The following is a 17,265-nucleotide window of genomic DNA, read 5'->3' as shown; positions in this document are numbered from 1 at the left end:
TGCAGGAATTGCAGGTTTATTCACAGTTTGTAGAGTTTTCTCAGCCAGGCATTTTAGACATCTGTGCAAATGGGAAAACAATCTGGGACACGGGGAAGCAAAAATAAAATAAAAAATCACTACTAAACTATTCCTTAGCATGCGTACAATATTTCCATTCTGCCAATACAAATTGGGTTACATTCTGAACACCAGTCTATAAAAAGCTGCTATATCGAATAAGGGCATGTTCACATGGAGTTGTTTTGAAGTGCAATCCACTGATGTATGTCTAACAGCAGTTTTGAAGAGTTGCTATGCTCCATTTGCACGTTAAATTTTTTGTAGCTTTTGTTATGCAAATTAAAAGCTTTTTTTTTTTTTTTTTTTACAGTGCCAGCAAAACCTATGAGAGGTCAGAAATCTCATGCACATGCTTGTTTTTTCTATTTTCCTGACAGAATTTGAGAACTAAATCGGAGCTTTTGAAATCTGTAGCACGTCAGTTCTTTCAGTATCTTGGAAGTTTCTTAGGTGAATAAAACTCACTTTATTAAACATGTACTGTAGGCAAAACACGTTGTATCCGGATCCAAAAAATGCAGCAAAATACATGTCAATAACGCACTTAAAAAAAGCAGAAAAACAGATGTTTTGTAAGCAGTGCTTTTATGGCCAAAAAGGCAGGTTTTGACTGCAGAAAAATATAAAATGCAGAAAAAAATCTGCGTGTTAATATAGCCTTAAAGGCCCGTTACACACAGCGATATCGCTGATTTTGTGACACATCAGCAATCTCTCCAGCGAGATCGCTGTGTGTGACATCCAGCAGCGATCGGCCCCCCGCGGGGTATTGCTGATCGTGCTGGATCGTCCTGGCCCGTTTTTTCAATCGCTGGTCTCCCGCTGGCCAGCTCGCATCTCTGCGTGTAGCAGCGGAAGCCAGCGATGAGCAACACTGCACGCTGGTTACCAACGTAAACATGGGGTTTCTAAGGGCCGCGGGGCCCTTAGAAACCCGATGTTTACCCTAGATACCAACGTGCACTGCAGGCAGGGCAGGGGGTGGAGGCAGAGCGGCGCACAGACTGGAGTAGCTCTGCTATCTGCTACTCCAGTCAGTCAGACCGGAGTAGCAGATAGCAGCGCTACGCCGCTCTGTCTGCGCCGCTCTGCCTCCACCTCCCGCCCTGCCTGCAGTGCACGCTGGTATCTAGGGTAAACATCGGGTTTCTAAGGGCCCCGCGGCCCTTAGAAACCCGATGTTTACGTTGGTAACCAGCATTCTCACTGGTCCTGATTGCTGGGGCTGTCTGTGACCAGCTCACCAGCGATCAGCTAACAATGTCCCAGCGATCCCATCCATGTCTGATCGTTGGTGGGATCGCTGGGACATCGTTATGTGTAACGGTACCTTTAGAAACCACTCTGCATTTTTTGCTTTTTTTTTTTAAATTCAATTAGGGTTTTCAAATTGTTGTCGGAAAAATGCTGAAAAAAAAAACAAAACAACTTATTCTATGAACAGAGAAGACAGTTTTCTAATGAAATATGTACATGAAAAAGGAAAAGTATTCTAAGCACATTTGAGGCTGTTTTTAATGGGGATTTTTGAGTGGATTTACTTCAAAATCCTAAAAACAAACAAACAAAATAACTCAGTGTGAACATACCCTAAAGAGCAATATCAAAATGCCTGTACACATGATCTGACAAAGTATTATTCACCAAGTATAAACCTTTCTTTAAAGCAATCTATAATCATTAAGTAGTTCAACATACATAAACTGAAGAATTGAATTCAAGAGCTTCCCAATGAAAAAACAGATCTCCCTACATTTATATATCTAGTAAAGCCGCGGAGAACTTTGTGGTAGTCAGTCCGACTTCCATATTAACATAGAACATTGCAGAAAGATCTGGAAATGTAATTTTGCTATCACTTTACATAGGAGTGGATCTGTACAAAAATGTAAACCGTACTTCTGCTACATTGGCTGAGAGGTTCCTACTAGTATTATTAATGACAAAAAAAACAACAATCTCAGAATGGAACAAACCATATTCTGAGAATAATATATAGAAGTATATAATATATTGGAACTCCACAATCAAATTACCCAACGAATCGGAACTTTGCAGGAGTCACTTAAATGATCAGTCCTGGCAGAAAACGAAGAGGATTTAGCTCATCAGCAAAATAATCGGCTTCATTCTCTGCCTCAACTGATCAGTCCAGTCAAAAAATTTACAATTCACGGGTAAAATCTGTCTTCAGTGAAAACAGACTTTTACATTACTGAGATAGGATCTTACCATAGGGCTTCTCCTCCCTTGTCCCCCTCTACGTAGAACCAACTGCCATCTCAGTAATGTAAAAATCTGTCTTCGCTAAATATACATTTTTACTTGTGAATTGAGAATTTTGAGATTAAACGATCAGTCCTGGCAAAAAAGGAAGCAGATTTATCTGATGAGATATATTTCAAAGTTGCTTATTTTCACATGTACTATTGATTTATGAAATCAAAATGACAACAATGGTTACTCTTTAAGCATTTAGCAGCCAATATATCTTAATTCATTGCGGTATACAGATGTAGACTGTTGTAAAAGGGCTGGAAAGGTAGATCTTTCTAGGTGCGTTTTGGAACGTCTCCAAATAAGCTTATTGCTGTGTGGACGTACCATAAAAGATGCCCATGCAAGAGTTTAGGTGTTGGCTACCTTTTCTCCCAAGATTACAGCCACTTGCTCAGTGACCTGCACACAGGCAGAAGTTATTCTATATACCCCATGTGAATATAAGGAGCTTTACTAGCTTTAAGTAACCCCTTAAGTAATCAGGATAGCTGGTCAGTAGAAGACATCTGTTGATAGACTACTTTGTACCAACACTTAGGGCGACAGCACACGGAGAGCTGGGCAGACATAGTCAAATCGCCCACCCTTGGACCCAATGGCGGTATGGTTTTACCGGTAAACTGTGCAGATATTGGTCAATGCGGATAGGCGCTTTTTTTTCAGTGTGGGCTCAGCCGTACCTTCTGGTCTCACCCTAAACGTACATTCATACTAGACAAATCGCCATTAACAAAGCTTACAACACAAGACAAACTGATTCACAGACAAACACAGAAAGAGTGTTTAACAAGGAGCAAATTCCTAGACGGCTTTCTTCATTTTCGAAACCAAACTACAAAAGGTTGCCGAGATCCTCCCCAACGATAAGGGATCAAAACTGCAGTCAGACAAAATATAGTGAGCCATCCTCCATTGATTTCTAAGACCAACTCCCTTTCATTAGATCACTATAGAAAAATCATCCTTTTGCTCCATTTAGATTCATATACATTCTTTGGTTCAAATCGGAATACGTAGCATAACATATAATGTCACAGAATATATAACAAAGTCCTTCTTACTTTAGAAAAATTAAAATTACATGCAATGAAAATTATTTTCTACATATTTTTTGCCATGGCAATGGAGTAAAAAAAATATTATCCTGGAGAAAACATTAAAACACCATTTAAATTAAGGTAAACAGTAAAGTAATCGAGTAAACCATAGTAAGAAAGTGTGCTGTGCAGATCGGATTGATAATAGTTAAATAGGCACTCTGAGGGATTTTTTTTTTTTTTTCTTCTTTTTGGTAAGTTTAAATAGACATTTAGATTCCAGTTTCACAATCAATAGAATCACACAAAATCTTAGAAATAAGGAGGAGTAAACAGTGCAAGTCTGGAAAGTTTGTTGGGGATCGATGACCTTGAACTACCGGAGCCCTGACCAGCTGTGGAGGTAGGACGCCCATCCAGCTGGCCGTGCAGCAGACTCTTCTTCCCCTAAAGAGCAAGGAAGAAGCAGAAAACATTACTGTTAAATATGGAGCCCCTGCATGTTTGTGTCTGGTGATAAGGACAGAAGCCTAAAATATGTTTAGGAAATTTGCACCAGAAAAAGCTCCAAGAACTGCAGGGTGTGCATTAGAGGCAACTAGTTCTTTTCTAACATTTAGGCCGTGGTGACATGCAAGAGAATCTGGGCTGATTCGGCAAATACTTTGGATCAAACTCTGTAGTTTGAGCTGTGATCCTCTCGCATGAGAGAATCGCAGCACAGGTGAGGAGGAGACTGAGAAAATAATTTCTCCATCTCCTCCATTTCCTGTCTCGGAGTATATCGGACTGCACTTTAATGATATCACACGCACCCATAGACTTGTAGGGGTGCGCATGTCTCGCTGCCAATCGTGTGGATCATTTTCTCAGTCCAAATCAACTTTACAAAAATAAAAATAAATCACATATCTGAGAATCAGAGATGCCCCGTAGAAACGGCTCGGGTTCAGTCAACACTCTGTGCATGAAGAGCAGCGGCTGTAACCGCGCAACTAGCAATGACTGACAGCAGGCTCAGCATTAGGACTGGCTGTTGTCAGGATCCTGTCAGCGCCGGCGTGCAGCCTCCGCTGAGCAGGGACTCACCCGCACTGTAGGGGGGCCCGAGGTCAGGTACAGCCGGAAAGTACAGATACACAGGACCTGTGGACGCTGAAGTTTATCAAGCAGTCACAGGACCTACGGTCATGTGACTGCAAGGGGGCGGTGCTTAGCGTCCTGCTTTCAGAGATGGCAGGATACTATACAGAAATACTCAGTCAGGCAAAACAGAGGTCATACACAGAAATATCAGTAAAGCACCAGGGATGAGACAGAACGGATAGTCAGGGCCAAGTAGAAGTCAAAACCAAACAGACATAGAAGGTACCAAGCAGAATCCAAAGAAATATCCAGAGAACAGACCGAGTCGAACACAGAGAATCAAGCAACCAGAACACAGCACAAACACACTTGGGGTCACCACACAATGCCAAGGGCGAAAGTATAACTGACAGGGATGGGAGCGTCCTGAGACTATAAGAAGCCTCTCCCAGACCCAGGGAGAGGCCACAATCACAGCCCCAGGTGTGCAGGTAAGCCTGCACCAGGATCACAACCTTTAACCCCAGAAATGCCAGTCATCAGACATTAACCCCACGTGTGCAAGTCAAACCCGCACGGAGATCATGACAGCTGTCAGTCAGTGTGGGGGTATGGTTACAGCCACCGCTCTACATACACCGAGCTGAACCTGTGCCGACGCCACCCCTGTGACTGGGTGCCAGGGGATAATAAATTGAATTTCTCCCAGCAGCAGGGATCTGAGTGCCGGCACCGGACAGGTTCATAATGCTTTTAATCTGAAGATTAGCTGCACATCTGCAGGTTAATAATGACTTTTCAGGTGACCAGGTCCCTTTAATTCTTAATAGAATTTCATGTATGCATCCTCAAGTGATGCATTATTATGATCACACGGTCTCACCTTGAGCAATGGCAAACAGTTTTCCTTTCTCTTCAGGACTTAGCTGCAACATCGTATCAATAACTGGAAGCAGTCGCTGCCTTTCGCTGCCCGCCTTGAGAAAAATGAATTGCAGCAGGACATTTTTTAGATATTCCAAATTCGCTACAGACTTTTCTCGTTCTTGGTTCCTTTCTAGACGGCGGATTTCATTCTTGAGGAGCTAAGACAAGAAAATGTTGCCATACAAAATGTAAAACAGGAATAGGAAAAGTGACATAAATGACATATATCACACATGACACCAACTATACAGGCTCCTTTTCAATACGCAGATGCCTGGCAATCATTTGGTCTTTGGCCAGCTGCTCAGACGCCACCAGCAGTGAGGTGTAGAGCAACGAAGGTAAACTATCGGTAGCCACACACTCCAGCTGCTGCTACATGACATCCATTCACATAATTGGACGACCTGGCCTGGCCTTTTTTTATGATACCCTTCTCTTTAATGAATACAGTTTACTGTTCCATGAAACTGGAATATTAAAAAAGAAGCTCTTCGCAATGACTCAAACTAGAGATGGGCGGACCCCTGGATGTTCGGGTCATCCAAGGATCCGGTGGGTTCAGCGAACAGTTAGAAAAAAGTTCTGGTTTGGGTACCAGAACAGTACACAGACCTGAACCCGAACCCCATTCAACTTGAACATCCAGTGTTTGTCGCACTGTCATGCACATGCAAACACTGCTTCTACACTGATTCAGCGCTTCCCACGCTGTCAAATGTATAAAATTTACCTCTGGTCACTGGTGTTGGCTGATGGGACAACTGCTCCCATGACAGCAAGACCAGGAGCGACTGATGGGAGTATTCATTAGCGGGCACCTGCACTCTAAGTAAATAATTTTAAAAAAACGCGGCGTGGGTTCTCCTGCATTTTTGATAACCAGCCAGGCAAAACTGTCAGCTGTGGACTGCAACCCTCAACTGTCAGCATTAGGTTGGTGATCAAGAATAGAGGGGTCCCTACGCGTTTTTTTAAAAAATTATTTAAATAAACAATTTTAAAAAATTACGTGAGAACCCCCCCCCCATTTTTGACAACTAGCCTTGCTAAAGCAGACTGCTGGGAGCTGGTATTCTGGTGCTTTGCCTGGTTATTTCCACTAGCCCTGTAGCGGTGGCAAGTGAGGTTCATATTTGTGGGGTTGATGTCACCTTTGTATTGTCCGGTGACATCAAGCCCATGGTTTAGCAATGGAGAGGTGCATTATTAATCCTATAGTTATATTGTAAATAAATACACGGCCAGAATAAAGTCCTTTAATTGAAAGAATGACTCAGATTCCTTTAATGATTATAAATTAAACCATATATCATCGCCCATTCCATTCAAGCCATAGTCTCCTGTAATAAAACAAAAATAAAAAACAACCATATCTCTCACTTGTCCATCATTCTGTCCTGCGCCATAATCCATGTGTGGGATAAACAGTTTTCAACCTGGACAGTGACAAGATGTGACCATCCATGCTGAGAACCACTGGGAGAATGAGATGCTGCGAGCGCAGCATCAGTGGCAAGCGGTGACATCATCAAGGTTACCACAGGTCACAGATTACGTTCCCAGCCAGGCCCCTGATCTCACGGTGCGGCGCTGAGCTCAGAGAGTTCACTGCAGTTCACTGTGGGAAATTTCTCCCGGTGAACTCACCGCTACACCGTGAAGTTTTTTTCTCCTGGTGCTAGTGGGGATCTCACCGAGGTCACCGCAGTTCAGGAACCTCAGTGACTGGCGGTAAACTTCGATCATGTCACCGCTAGCCACTGAGGCTGCGCTCGCAGCAGCTCATTCTCCCAGTGGTTCTCAGCCTGGACGGTTGCATCTCGGCACCGTTCAGGTTTTAAACGGTTTATCCCCAGCCATGGATTATGGCGTTGGACAAAACAACAAACAGGTGAGAGATAGGGTTGCTTTTTATTTTTGCTTTATTACAGGAGATGATGGCTTCAATGGAATGGGTGATGACGCGAGTAAGGTTTAATTTAGAATTATTAAAGGAGTCTGTCATTCTTTCAATTATTATTAATTATGGCTGTGTTTATTTACAATATAACTATAGGATTAGTAATTGATAGGCGTCTTATAGACGCCTCTCTATCAACCTGAGGGCTTGATGTCACAGGACAATACAAAGGTGACATCAACCCCACAAATATGATACCCACTTGCCACAACTATAGGGCAAGTTGGAAGAGCAGTGCAAAGTGTCTAATAGATGCGCCTTTTCTGGGTGGCTGCATGCTGCTGTTTTTAGGCTAGGTGTGCCAATATCAATGGCCTCTTACCAGCTTGAAAATACCAGTCTCTAGCTGTCTTCTTTAGCAAGGCTGGTTGCCAAAAATTGGGGGACCCCACATTGGGTTTTTAATTATTTATTTGAATAATGTAAAACAACAGCATGGGGACCCCTTTATTCTTGATAACCAGCCTTGCTAACACTGAAAGCTAAGGGTTGCAGCCCCCAGCTGCGAGTATTGCCTGGGTGGTTATCAAAATACAGGGGAACCCACACCATATTTTAAAAAAAAAAAAAAAAAATATTTATTTATTTAGACGCAGATGCCGGCTGATGCATACTCCCATCATGCACTTAACAGCATGTCAAACACCCAGTGTTTGGAGGGCCGAAACCAAACAGCAACAGGGAACCTCCTGGTGAAGTCCATGTTCGGTGTCCGTGCCCGAACATTAGGTGTTTGAAAAGGACGCTGAACTTTACTGTTCGGGTTCCATCTCTAACTGGAACTTTGTTTCAGTGCGTGTGCAGAAGAATCCCAGACCCACAGGAAATAGAATCTGCCTGACAATAGTAGTGTTGTCATGGTGTTGCAACCATTGGATAGACAGAACACAGTACGGACAGTTTGGCATGATACAGGAGAAAGAAGATTCAAGAAAGATAGCTGTTACTTTGCAAAGTCTGCAATGCCAAAAATGGAGTAGAATGAGAAGGGTAAGTATAATACACGCGACTATGATTTCACAAGTTACACTGCTGCTAGGTTTTATCAAAGTACTGAAGAGCCCCTTCATGAAATACAAAAAGCCTATACACTTTCTTATTGGTATTAGAAATTTGTAGTAAGCGTATGTAATATCTAATGCTAGATACTTAGAAAGTGCAGCAAATATTGGTCTAATAGCTCAGTAGAGACACTCACTGTTATTTGCTCCATAAGCATGGCGTTGGTTGCCTCCGTCTCATGTAGAAGACCACTCAGATGGTCAACACTCTTTGAGGTAGTGTTGAGCTTCTCGGCTAATTCTTCCTTAGAAAGTTCTGGCAGCCACTGAGAAATGTCTGCATCTAAAACAGGCACAAATTAAAAGCAAAGAATAAAAAAACATCACCACTGAACTATCTAGAGCATTCAGAGCTGCCAGCGCTCATCACTACTCCAGGGTAATGCAGCATTTATTGGGTTTCCAAGGTTTAAATTAAATGTTTCAAAAAGGTAGTGAAATGATTCCTGAAATAACAGTAGTAAATATTCCCTGGGAAAGATAAAAGTGATCAAAGCATAAAAGTTCTGAACTAATACAGAAAAACGTCATCAGAGTGGCACTGCTGGTTGTACTATAGTTTTCAACAGGTGCAATTCTGTAAGAAAATAGCCAATAAATTCTGCTCAGAGACTCCGAAATGAACAAACATATGATGAACATGAATTTTAGGAACCTGCACTGATACCGAGAACCAAAATCTGCAGTCCTTTAAAGAATGAGTTTTCCAGAGGTGTCAGAGGTAGTAAATAATTGTATCCCCCAAAACTTAATTTTTGAGCACAACAACGATACGACCTAGCAAGGATTGCTGGTCAAAAGAACTGGCCAAGGAGCTCAGAGACAGAATTGTGGCAAGGCACTGATCTGGCCAAGGTTACAAAAGAATTTCTGCAGTACTCAAGGTTCCTAAGAGCACTGTGGCCTCCATAATCCTTAAATGGAAGAAGTTTGTGACCACCAGAAGTCTTCCTAGACCTGGCTGTACAGCCAAACTGAGCAGTCGTGGGATAAGAGCCTTGGTGAGAGATGTAAACAAGAACCCAAAGATCACTGTGCCTGAGCTCCACAGATGCAGTAGGGAGAAGGGAGAAAGTTTCAAGTCAACCATCACTGCAGCCCTCCACCAGTCAGGCCTTTATGGCAGAGTGGCCCGACAGAAGCCTCTCCTCAGTGCCAGACATATGAAAGCCCGCATAGAGTTGGCTAAAAAAACACATGAAGAACTCCCAGACTATGAGAAATATGATTCTCTGGTCTGATGAGACAAAGATAGAACTTTTTGACGATAATTCTAAGTGGTATGTGTGGAGAAAACCAGGCACTGCTCATCACCTGCCCAATACAATCCCAACAGTGAAACATAGTGGTGGCAGCATCATGCTATGGGGGTGTTTTTCAGCTGCACGGACAGGATGACTGGTTGCAACTGAAGGAAACATGAATGCAGCTGAGTACAGGGATATCCTGGATGAAAACCTCTTCCAGAGAGCTCTGGACCTCAGAATTGGCCGAAGGTTCAACTTCCAACAAGACAATGACCCTAAGCACACAGCTAAAATAACAATGGAGTGGCTTCAGAGCAACTCAGTGACCATTCTTGACTGGCCCAGCCAGAGCCCTGACCTAAACCCAATTAAGCATCTCTGGAGAGACCTGAAAATGACTGTTCACCATCCAATCTGACGGAACTGGAGAGGATCTGCAAGGAAGAATGGCAGAGGATCCCCAAATCCAGGTGTGAAAAACTCGCATCATTTCCAAGACAACTCATGGCTGTACTAGCTCAAAAGGGTATGATGAGCAAAGGGTCTGAATACTTATGACCATGTGAAATTTCAGTTTTTCTTTTTTAATAAATTTGCAAAAATTTCTACAGTTCAGTTTTTTTTTCAGTCAAGATGAGGTGCAGAGTGTACATTAATGAGAAAAAAATGAAGTTTTTTGAATTTACCAAATGGCTGCAATGAAACAAACAGTAAAAAATTTAAAGGGGTCTGAATACTTTCCGTACCCACTGTATTTGATTTCGCCTGTAACTGGGGCTAGTATATTAGCCACAGTTACAGGAGATGTTCAGTCTTCTGGCTGCATAGCAGAGCTGACTAAGTCTCCTAGGATCCAGCAGCTCCTGCCCCCTTGCCACACCCAGAGATCACATGACTTCTGGGTCCGGGGGATGAAGCGCTCACATAAAAATTAGATCCCATGTATCATGAAAAAAACCTAAAACTTTTTCAAAAACTGATTGAGAAATAAATTCTTTTACAGCTGCTAAAACTGCATGTATGACAAAAAAAAAAAAAAGAAAAATGTGCCTGGCTATGAATGGAGGAAATGGCCTGGTCTTTAACAGAATAACAGGATTTTGGTTGCTTACCGTAAAATCTGTTTCTCAGAGTCTTCATTGGGGGACACAGGAACCGTGGGTGTGTGGTGCTGTCACTAGGAGGTTGACACTATGCATTAAAAAAATGTCAACTCCGCCTCCGCAGTATACACCCCTCTGACCGGCTGTAGGACAATCAGTTAGTGAAAAAGCAGTAGGAGGAGACATTATCATGTAAGTCATCATATATTCATTACACGTAATAAAATCATGGGAGGGCGCTGTGTCCCCCAATGAAAACTCTGAGAAACAGATTTTACGGTAAGCAACCAAAATCCTGTTTTCGCTTTCGTCTCATTGGGGGACACAGGAACCGTGGGACGTCCAAAAGTAGTCCTTGGGGTGGGAAAAGACAAACTTCCTTCAGGTCGGAGAACTCACCACTGCCACCTGCAAGATTCTTCTGCCTAGGCTGGGGTCCGCTGAAGCATACGTATGGACCTTATAGAACCTTGAAAAGGTATGCACAGAAGACCATGTGGCAGCCTTGCACAACTGCATGGCTGATGCCCTGTTGTGTACCGCCCAGGAGGCGCCCACCGCCCTGGTTGAATGGGCCTTGACCCCAGCAGGGGACACCCTGTCCTTTACCCGGTAGGCTTCCAGAATTGCCATTCTGATCCAGCGGGCAATTGTTGCCTTAGAGGCCGGGAGGCCTCTTCTCACCCCATTGGGGATAACAAAGAGCGAGTCCGCCTTTCTGAAAGGAGCGGTCCTGGCCAGATAGATCCTTATCGCCCTGCCAGGTCTAGCTTATTCAAAGAACGCTCTAGAGGATGGGTTGGAGCGGGACAAAATGACGGAAGGATTATATCTTCGTTCAGGTGGAAGGCCGATACTACCTTGTGAAGAAATTTAGGAGGAGGCCGCAAAACAACCTTGTCCTGGTGCATAATTAGGAATGGAGGACGACAGGACAATGCCGCTACGAGAAATACCACCTTCCAGGACAACAAAGACATGGGAGCTTCTGGTAGGGGTTCAAAGGGTGAACCTGTCAAGGCTTCCAAGACCAAGTTAAGATCCCATGGAGCCACAGGGGATCTGTAAGGAGGGGCCGCATGTGCCACTCCTTGCAGAAAGGTCTTAACCTGTAAGCGGGAGGCCAAATTCTTTTGAAAAAGAATAAAGAGCAGATACCTGGCCTTTCAAGGAACTTAGGGCCAGACCGCCATCTAACCCTGCCTGGAGAAAAGCTAGGACAGATGGCAGGGAACAGGGCATAGGTGTGCCGTGATTAGACTCACACCAGCCAAAATAGGCCTTCTAGGCTCGATAATAGACCCTGGAAGAGGAAGGCTTCCTAGCCTGGATCATTGTATTAATAACTCGGTCCAAAAAACCCGCTGCCCTCAGCATTGTGGTTTCAACGGCCATGCCGTCAAATTGAGCAACCGAGAATATGGGTGGTAAAACGGCCCCTGAGCCAGGAGATCTGGTCTGTCGGGGAGTCTCCAGGGGGTGCCTGTGAGGAAGGGGAGGGAACTGGTAAGGGAGTCTGAACTGTGTCCAGGGAATGACCAGCTTGTCGACCCCTATTGCTAGAGGATCGCGGTATCTTGAGACAAACTGTTGGACCCTTCTGTTCTGTCGCGATGCCAGGAGGTCCACATCCGGAGTCCCCCATAGCTGGCATATCTGACGGAACACTTCCTGGTGTAAGGACCATTCCCCTGCCACGAGCCCCTCCCGACTGAGGACGTCGGCGGCCGTGTTGTCTGTGCCGGGAATGTAAACTGCCGAAATTGCGGTTTCTGCCCAGTTGAAGATTCTGGATACCTCAGCCAGTGCCCGGGGACTTCTGGTTCCCCCTTGGTGATTGATGTATGCCACCGCCGTGGCGTTGTTCGTTTGAATCCGGACTGGCTGGTTGTTGAGGTATCTTTCCCAATGTAAAAGTGCTAGAAAGACCGCCCCCTCAGTTCTAGAATGTTAATTGACAGTGAGGATTATTGCCTCGATCATCGTCCCTGGACAGTCGGGTGGCGGAATACCGCACCCCAGCCCAGGAGACTGTCATTTGTAGTTACTACCTGCCAGTGGACAGGGGGAAAAGGTCGTCCCAGATGAACAAGGGGGAAGGTCAGCCACCACTTGAGGGACTACCTGGTCTGAATGGAGGGGAGGAAGGCGCGATCCAGCGGAGAGATGGACTTGTCCCACTGAAGGAGGATGTTGCTCTGCAGTATCATGGAACGAAACAGGGCAAAGGGTATCGCCTCTGAAGCTGCCACCATTCTTCCCAGGACTCTCATAGCAGCGTGAAAGGATAGAAGCTGGAATTTCAACAGAGAGCGAATTCCCTGCTGGAGGGTAATCCACTTTCTTTCTGGGAGAAAGACCCTTGAGCGGCGGGTGTCGATTACCATTCCTAAGAATTCTAGGTGTTGTGTTGGCGTTAGGTTAGATTTCTCCCTGTTTAAGATCCAACCAAACCGGGAGAGCGTGTTTAAAACTACCGCTAGATTTTCCTGGACCTGAGCGAAGCAGGGCGCCTTGATGAGAATATCGTCGAGATATGGTACCAACATTATGCCTCTGACCCTTAATATAGCTACCATCGCGGTACAGGAAGAGGAAGACGGGGGAGGAGCCTGCCGGGAGCCGGAATCTTGCGTCGGCTGTGCTGGGCTCCTACTGGAGCCCAGGGCCATAACGCTGCAAAGGGAGGAGGGTGGAACCGCGCTGCACCGCGTGCTTGAAAGTAAGTGTTGGCTCTTAAACTAAGGGTCCCGTTTCACTTAGCGACGCACCAGCGATCCTGACAACGATGCGACCTGGTAGGGATCGCTGGTGCGTCGCTAAATGATTGCTAGTAAGCTGCCAAACAGGCAGATCTCTTCAGCGACGCAGCAATGATCCAGCGATCAAACACAGTGATGCGCGCTGGCCAGCGGGACGCCTACTACGAAAAAATGGCCCAGGACATTCCTGCACAATCAGCGATATCCAGCAGGGGGGCCGGTCGCTGCTGCGTGTCACATGTAGCGAGATCACTGTTGCGTCACAAATCGGTGACGCATTAGCGATCTCGCTATGTGAGACGGGCCTTAAATATAGAGCCATGGGCTGCAAGCCCGAGTGCTGATTACAGTGGTCACATTCAGCCAGAGTGGCTGGTGAGCAGATCATACAACGCTGCAGCCTCTTACCTCCAGTTCACCCCGTAACAGGGGTACGTTTACCTGCATGAAAAGATTGCTGTCCCAAACCTTTTCTGCAGGGCTTCTCTCTCGATCATCAGGCTCTGGTGGGCGAGTGATGGGAGACGAAGTCAGGACCAGGAGCTGCCACCTGAATACAAGTCCTGTGTTAGGGGATAGGGTCCTGCCCGCGGGATTCATGAGGATACGGGGTGGCAGTACACGCCGTACTCATAATCCCGGTGTGGGAATACAGATGAAGCATATCTACTCTGTATCCCTCCATGGTTACCTGAAAAGGAACAACACATATTGAGGTAGGCATGGGTCTGCGAGAGACCTCTGTCCACCTCCTGCTGACACTAAGCAAAACTGATAGTCCTACAGCCGGTCGGAGGGGTGTATACTGCGGAGACGGAGTTAACATTTTTTTAACCTTCTACTGACAGCAGCACACACCCACGGTTCCTGTGTTCCCCAATGAGACGAAAGAGAAAAAGGCTAGTGTACAGTTACTATGTTGGCAGTATTATAGCAAACAGCCTGACTCAGAGTTACTAGTGCCAAATTTTCGGAAAAATGATAAGAGGTAAAGAAATACTATCAGTTTGTTGATTGTTGTACTACCACACCTTTGTTTGCAGACTGAAATCCATAAGGTAAGATGCCGACTGTTTGCATTTGCTTTATACGAGTATGTCTTATTTCAGGACTACTAAGTACCTGCACTCACATGTTTCCTATTTATCATCTACATATTAGCAATTCACAAGCATGAATGCTATTACAGCCAATGGCTGGTTCCTTGCTTTTCTTTAATAGCATCTGCTTTGTGTCTGTGTTGAGAGAGTGATCTGTCCTTTCATTTTTTTGTGCCATATTTGTTCAGACTTAGAAGCCTGTCATGTGATTGTATCATCTTCTGAATAGAAATACAAGGTTTACCAGATTTTGACTCAGAAGAGTTAAGGAGCTGTTCAAATGTAGCTACGTAGGTGCTGGCAGAGGACACAGATTCATTATCCGTGGTTTCCATTCCTTCTCCTTCCTCCCTGGCACTTGAGTACAAGTCCAGGATATGAAGATCAGCTGGCCGTCTTTCCCGTGAGCTTCTTAGAGGATGCTGGGAGCCCGTGGGACCTTAAAAAAAGCAAACGAGGAATAAATGGAGGAATGCATAACTAAGAACAAAGAGACTAGATAACGTGCAGTAGAGAAGTTTCCTTCCAAAACCCATCCTCTTAATTTTTAGAAAAAAAAATATAAAAAAACCCCACAAAAACTGAAACTGCAGCTCTGTTACATATTAATTTGTCATCTGATAATCCATAAATTCTAGCTTATCAGCACAGAATTGTAAGATTTAACTGAAAAAAATAGCTGGCGTATAAGTTGGTATGCATGCAAAATATAGGAGCATGTTCACACTGGCTATTAACCAGACAAAACCTACGATAGAAACAAAATGAATATCTACCCTGCTTTAAGTAACGAAGTACAAATAATAGTGCATATAAATAACTGAGTACTTCGTAAACATCGTTTTTGATTAAAAAAAAAAAAAAAAAGTAAAAGCCCACCAGCGTCAAGGTGTACCCAAAAGAGGTAAAGACCATCCTGATGTGGGTACACCTTGACGCTGGTGGGGTGGCTTTTACGCTTTTTTCTAATCAAAACCGGTGTTTACCAAGTACCCGATATTATTTATATACATTACTGCTTTTGAGAACTGTAAGATGACAGACTCCAAGAAGAACATGGTCGGACAAAAGTAACTATCTGGTCTGATAAAAAGAACAAAGTTTTAGAAGCAGATTTTTTTCCCAGCACTATGGGCTTTCTGCCTGGAAACTCTTTACCCTTACATGGAATTTTTACACATTGTCAGCTGATATTCCTGATGGCTCCAGCTGCAGATGTACCTTGTCATGTGCAAGCGACACATTTCTGTAATATGCTGCACACACTTGTGAAACTTGCTAATCTGTATACCTACAAGCATGTGTTCATTCACATTTGCCTCTCACACTGTCCCAGCTGAGTACACATGTTGTTGCAACAATAATCACTTTTAACACTTTGCTGACAAGGTAAGAGCGCCAATTGGAACTATACAAAATGTAAAAGAAACAGCATTTTTTGGGAAAACGCTATTTCAGTCTTTGATGCAATTTTGCTTTGAGTGAAAGTCAGAAGTGAATTCAGCAAGAGTGAGAAATATATGTCCTTTATATTTTCCTTTCACTTTGAATAAAAAATGTGACATTGTTAAAAAACAAACAAACAAACAAACAAACAACTAAAATGCTATGTGTGTATTCACCAGACAAGTCATAATGCCAGTACTAATCTTTCATTCCACCAAATTCATCAATAGAGCTAAACCCCCCCACACCCATTAGACGGTCAGCAGCACCTACCAATATCAACGGATTTGATTGGCACTCAAATGTATATGGGGGTGCTGATCAATTGATTGTCAGGGAAAGTGTTGATCAGGTCTGTCCGATTTCGGACTGTTGATCGCTTTCTTCTCCCGTAGATAAGCTGCCAGGAGACATGCATGTTGGCAGCTGTCTCATAGGGAAGGGAATCTGAGAACTGATCCCTCCAACATGATCCACGGGCAGCATGAATCAGAGACTGACTCCAATATTGCAGCCGTGTATGTTTCACTTGGAAACGCTGCAGTGTTTCACAGAAGGCATACTTTGTAAAAGGTGACCTGGGCATGATGTGACCAGAAAGACTTGTCACAGAGGTATATCATTGGCAACTTCTCCACTTGACACAATCGGGAGAGACTTGTGGATCCTTTAGCATCACCCAGGCTGATGCTAAAGGATCCACCGTGAATCAGCCTCTTGGACCAGTCATCCTAGTAGCTTTTAAAATTATGTTGCCTATGAAATACTGCAGTGTTTAAGAGTAAAACATACCTGGCTGCAAAGATGAGGTCTCCGATTCATGCTCCTTGTTGTTCAGGCAGCAGGAATCCGTTAACGTGTTCCCTTCAATCTAGTATCGACGGGACAGAATAGATGCAAGATTTAAAAACGTACTTGTTATAGGAACCTCGCTCTTAGCTTGGAAAAGTTGTGTTTCCACTTTAGATAGCTGCTGCTGCAAAGTCTCCACAGTCTTCCTATGATCATCTTGCAAATGTCTCACTTGGTCCCTGAAGCTGGTCCGCTGTGCCTCATTTTGGGCATTCAACTGACTCACCACTTGAGTTTGCTCAGTCTTCAGGACCATGTTTTCTGACTGTAATGTGCACAGCCTGGAAAATAAGTCACACAAGAGAAAGGTCTGTTAGTCATTTTCACGATTTTGGCAG

General features: G+C 44.3%; 1 protein-coding gene across 1 annotated transcript in view; it reads right to left on the bottom strand.

Annotated features, from left to right (window-relative positions):
• Positions 1-1,362: 1,362 nt before the first annotated feature.
• Positions 1,363-17,265, bottom strand: part of GCC2 (GRIP and coiled-coil domain containing 2) — a 108,246-nt gene continuing 92,343 nt past the window's right edge. Inside the window, exons 19-23 of the mRNA XM_073590486.1 lie at positions 16,991-17,208; positions 14,874-15,068; positions 8,555-8,700; positions 5,350-5,551; positions 1,363-3,827 (exon numbers count right to left, since the gene is read on the bottom strand). Coding sequence (XP_073446587.1) covers positions 3,757-3,827; positions 5,350-5,551; positions 8,555-8,700; positions 14,874-15,068; positions 16,991-17,208 — 832 coding nt within the window. The 3' untranslated portion in view covers positions 1,363-3,756. The remainder of the gene's footprint in view (positions 3,828-5,349; positions 5,552-8,554; positions 8,701-14,873; positions 15,069-16,990; positions 17,209-17,265) is intronic.

The sequence above is a fragment of the Dendrobates tinctorius genome, unplaced genomic scaffold (assembly GCF_039654945.1).
Source record: "Dendrobates tinctorius isolate UK_male_01 unplaced genomic scaffold, ASM3965494v1 ptg000117l, whole genome shotgun sequence".
NCBI lineage: Eukaryota > Metazoa > Chordata > Amphibia > Anura > Dendrobatidae > Dendrobates > Dendrobates tinctorius.
The sequence above is the reverse complement of the archived record's forward strand: the minus strand, read 5'-3'. Positions and strand labels throughout refer to the sequence as shown.